The 4,618-nt window shown below is 44.0% G+C and overlaps 1 protein-coding gene across 4 annotated transcripts in view; it reads left to right on the plus strand.

Moving 5' to 3' along the window:
• The window catches only part of CYP4F22 (cytochrome P450 family 4 subfamily F member 22), a 54,945-nt gene extending 54,266 nt beyond the window's left edge, over positions 1–679 (plus strand). For all 4 annotated transcript variants that reach the window (XM_083593495.1, XM_083593494.1, XM_083593497.1 and 1 more), the window contains exon 13: positions 282–679. In XM_083593495.1, coding sequence (XP_083449621.1) covers positions 282–459 — 178 coding nt within the window. In that variant the 3' untranslated portion in view covers positions 460–679. The remainder of the gene's footprint in view (positions 1–281) is intronic.
• Positions 680–4,618: the final 3,939 nt, after the last annotated feature.

Below are 4,618 nucleotides of genomic sequence, written 5' to 3' on the forward strand. Positions count from 1 at the left end.
TCTGGAGGTCCGTTCTTAACCTGAAACTGCTCTTAACCTGAAGCACCACTTTAGCTAACGGGGCCTCCCGCTGCCACTGCACCACATGATTTCTGTTCTCATTCTGAAGCAAAGTTCTTAACCCGAGGTACTATTTCTGGGTTAGTGGAGTCTGTAACCTGAAGCATATGTAACCTGAAGCGTCTGTAACCCGAGGTACCACTGTATTTCCTCTTGGCAGTGTGGTGGGGGAAGGAATGTTGGGGTGCCTTCCACGACACTGACCTCTTTTACGTTTGCAGGAACTGCATCGGGCAGAACTTTGCTATGTCGGAGCTGAAGGTGGCCCTGGCCTTGACCCTGCTGAGGTTTGTGGTGAGGCTGGATGAGAGCCAAGCCGTGCGCCGTTTGCCAGCATTAATTCTACGGGCAGAAAATGGACTGTGGCTACAGGTGGAGCCAGTGCGTACCCGGCAATGATTGGGGAGATGCACAAGATTGGAAGTCTCTGTTCCAGCGTTCCAGCCTGCACTGTAATGTGCAAAGAGATTTATGGCTGCCAGAGAGCCCTCTGCCTCATCAACACGGAAGGCATGACTCAATTGTCTTTGCCTCCGAGCCCTCGTTTCCGTCTTGCCTTCGTGAAGGCGCTAGCAATAGTTTTGTGCTACATTAAAGATGAAGTGTCTTGACCATAAAATGCAGTTTTGATTTTGATGTAGATCCCTGACAGATAATGGCATGCACAGAAGATCAGCCATCTCCCTAGCAGTTTGCTGCACAACTCTGGCCGTAGGGCCTGTCTGGTATCAATAAGAGAATCTACTTCCTGAGTTGTAAAGGAGCACATCTGAAGGCAGGCATTGCAAACAAACTTTGGCTTCGTTTGGAAGAGGCTGCCTTGTTTACACTTCATGTTGGCTGAGTGCTCCCCTTGGTCCTGATCATGAGAAGACCAGGGCCTGCAACCTTTGGATGAGAGAGTGCTAAAAAAAATAGTATAGTCACTTTGCTTCTTGAAAAATTTGCATGTTCCTTCTCTTTCTATGTAAAAAATATATTTTTATTGATACTTATCAAAAGGTATATAACATTCATGCCCATTACAAAGTATCTTTTTCTAATACACCAGAATAAAAGAAATATTTTTAAATCTACACCCTTGTGCAAATTAAATTGAAACAAAGCATGTTTTTCTATGCCACATTGATCAGTTTGTCAAGCACCCACAAAATATGTTTTGGGAGTGCTTCAGTTATTATGGTGTCGGAAGCCTGCAGCCAATAGAAGGAATGATGCGCTCGCCACAGTAGATTGAGGTTCTACAAAAGAGAGTTATTCTAGAGCTGGAAAAGAGGTATCCTGACGGTACTGGGATATTGCAGCAGGATCTAGCCCCCTGCCACACATCAAAAGTGGTGAAGAAATTCATGACAGAGCAGCAAATACAGGTACTTGATTGGCCAGGGAATTCCCCGGACGTAAATCCCATTGAGAATTTGTGGGCTATATGCCAATTAATTGAAACAAACAATGAATTTAGTACAGTACTTTATTGTACAAAACTCACATATACATGTACAAAATTCAGATATGTGTACATTAGTAATGGATATGACCTCCGCTATTTTTAAGCAGCATTTGAACACGGTTTGGCATGGAGTCTACTAGTTTCGAACAGTCACTGTTGATGTTCGGATCCCTGTACCACACCTGAATCAGCGCCTGAGTGAGCTTCTCCATAGTCGTACAGTCTACAGCTCAGAGGCAACTTTTGCCTATATAACCCACAAATATATAGCAGGCTTCTGACAGCATAATAACTGAAGTACCCCCAAAACATCTTCTTTTGTGGGTGCCTGACAGACTGATTGAAGTGGCATAGAAAACATGTTTTGTTTCAATTAATGTGCACAAGGGTGTAACCTAAAAAGGAACAGGAGCAAAAAGAAGAAAAAAGAAAGAGAGAGAGAGAAAGACTTCTGGTTCTCTGCCACCTAAATATAGTATTCACTCGTTAACATCCAACTATTCTATTTTCTATAAGCCACTATTTTTTCAGTCTTCAAATCCAAGTTCAAAATCGTTGACATTTATTAAGAATTGGAAATGTTTTTGCGTGAAAGAGAAAATATTTCCCTCTTCTGAAGAAGTGAGTGCCAATCCTTAAGTAGCCACAGTCCACACAGAAGATGGAGGTGTCTTTTGGCCTGGGGGGGGGGGGGTGTGGCGGCGATGCCCAAGTTTTGCAAAAGTACAAAAAACCTAAGAAAAAAACCTACATGGAGGCCGCCACAATACAACCCAAGCACTCTTTGGTGAGAGAACGGCAGCTGAGATTTAACACTGCAATGCAGGCAGCAAAGAAAAGCATGGAAATATAGGCTGTAAAACCTTTAAAAAGTGCCCACCTGGCGAGTCCACGAAATGTCGCCTTTTCGAAGTTCTTTCCAAGCTATCTGAGAAGCGCGCTAGCCTTAGCCTTATGAAAAACCATGCCACAAAATAGTTTGGTCTCTATGGTACCGCACAACTGCTTCTTGGAAAATTTGCATGTCCTTCACCTTTGCAAGAAATAAGCACCTTGCAGCACATTTAGTGAAATGCTTGCTGCCTTTGGCATCACTGGGCAAATTCCATAGGTTCTACACACGTTGTGGTTGAACCTTGGATCAGAAGACAACAGTTTCAATGCCCTGGAGAAAGGATACTGAAATCAATACCAGGGTATTAAGTAGCTTGTTGAGGATTTGATTTAGGTCCAGCTACTGCTTCACAAACACTTATCTCAGATCCCACTCTGTGTGTAGATTATTAACCAGAGTGTCCCCAGGCCTCCCTTTGAGAAAATATAAATTGATCATTGTCATCTATCCAAGCAATCAGCCTAGCAAAGGGCACCTCTCCACACCCAGAGAGCAAAGGGCAAAGCGGAAGGTGAACGCCTATAGACCCACCATCATGCTGCTTCTTTTTACAAATCTTTTATCTCCGTTGTGCATTGTTGGGGAGTACAATGTGCCTTGCCTCCAAATAAGTCTTGTCTCCAAATAAGTACTGTACATTATTCAACTGAGCACCGGTGTTTGAGTTAAAGGGGCCATTTAATCTTTGTTGTTACCCCTAATGTGTTTTTATGTGATTGTTGTTGTCATTTAGTCATGTCCGACTCTTCGTGACCCCATGGACCAGAGCACGCCAGGCACTCCTGTCTTCCACTGCCTCCCCCAGTTTGGTCAGACTCATGTTTGTAGCTTCGAGAACACTGTCCAACCATCTCGTCCTCTGTCGTCCCCTTCTCCTTGTGCCCTCCATCTTTCCCAACATCAGGGTCTTTTCCAGGGAGTCTTCTCTTCTCATGAGGTGGCCAAAGTACTGGAGCCTCAGCTTCACAATCTGTCCTTCCAGTGAGCACTCAGGGCTGATTTCCTTAAGAATGGATCGGTTTGATCTTCTTGCAGTCCATGGGACTCTCAAGAGTCTCCTCCAGCACCATAATTCAAAAGCATCAGTTCTTCGGCGATCAGCCTTCTTTATGGTCCAGCTCTCACTTCCATACATCACTACTGGGAAAAACATAGCTTTAACTATATGGACCTTTGTTGGCAAGGTGATGTCTCTGCTTTTTAAGTTTTTATGTGGTACCAAATGTTTTATCAGTTGGTAGAGCATGAGACTCTTAACTTCAGTGTTGTGGGTTCAATCCCCACATTGGGCAAGAGATTCCTTGCATTGCCAGGAGTTTACCCTCAGGGTCCCTTCCAACTCTACAATCCTATGGTTCTAGGAGTACTGTTCTTCTAAATGTCATTTTGCTGTAAGTAATGGGCCTGCCTGCTCGCCTGCTCCCTAAAATATCACTGGTTTGCTCATTTCTATATATAGGATGCCTACATTCTGCATGGACTGGTATATACTTCTTAATTGTATTTCACTATTAATATACTTCTTCTTAATTGTATTTCAGTTCAACAATTACTTTGATAAAATACATATTTTGTTATGTGCAAATGGCCTTAGATACCTATTAGGTCCATAAATTACCATACAGCATATATTCAACACAAAAAACAGCGACAATTTGTTGTTGACAAAGGACAGCTGGACATATAAAGGGCCCCATTACCTTCAGTAACTTAGGGCCTCATCAAACCTAAATCCGGCCCTGTATCAGACATAAAACACAGGCACATCTGAGTTCAAACACCGGCATATCTGAACTAAACCACATGCATATAAAGGCGTGCACATCTGAATTAAAGCGTGTGCATATAAACGCGTGCATATCCGAGTTCAAACGCGTGCATATAAACGCGTGCATATCTGAACTGAAACGCGTGCATATCTGAATTAAAGCGTGTGCATATAAACGCGTGCATATCCGAGTTCAAACGCGTGCACATCTGACCTTAAACACGGGCATATCTGAATCGAAACGCGCGTGCACATCTGAATTAAAGCGCCTGCACATAAACGCGTGCATATCTGAACTGAAACGTGTGCAGCTCCGAGTTGAAGCGCGAGCATCTCTAATTTAAATCCCGCGCCTCTTTGCCACGTTCTAAGCCCGGAAATCCAGCGCCGCCTCCCACGCTTCCCCTCCCCCTTCCTCCGGGTTCTGACGCGACCTTGCCCCGCC

The sequence above is a fragment of the Podarcis filfolensis genome, assembly GCF_964270895.1.
Source record: "Podarcis filfolensis genome assembly, chromosome: 17".
NCBI classification, from domain to species: domain Eukaryota; kingdom Metazoa; phylum Chordata; class Lepidosauria; order Squamata; family Lacertidae; genus Podarcis; species Podarcis filfolensis.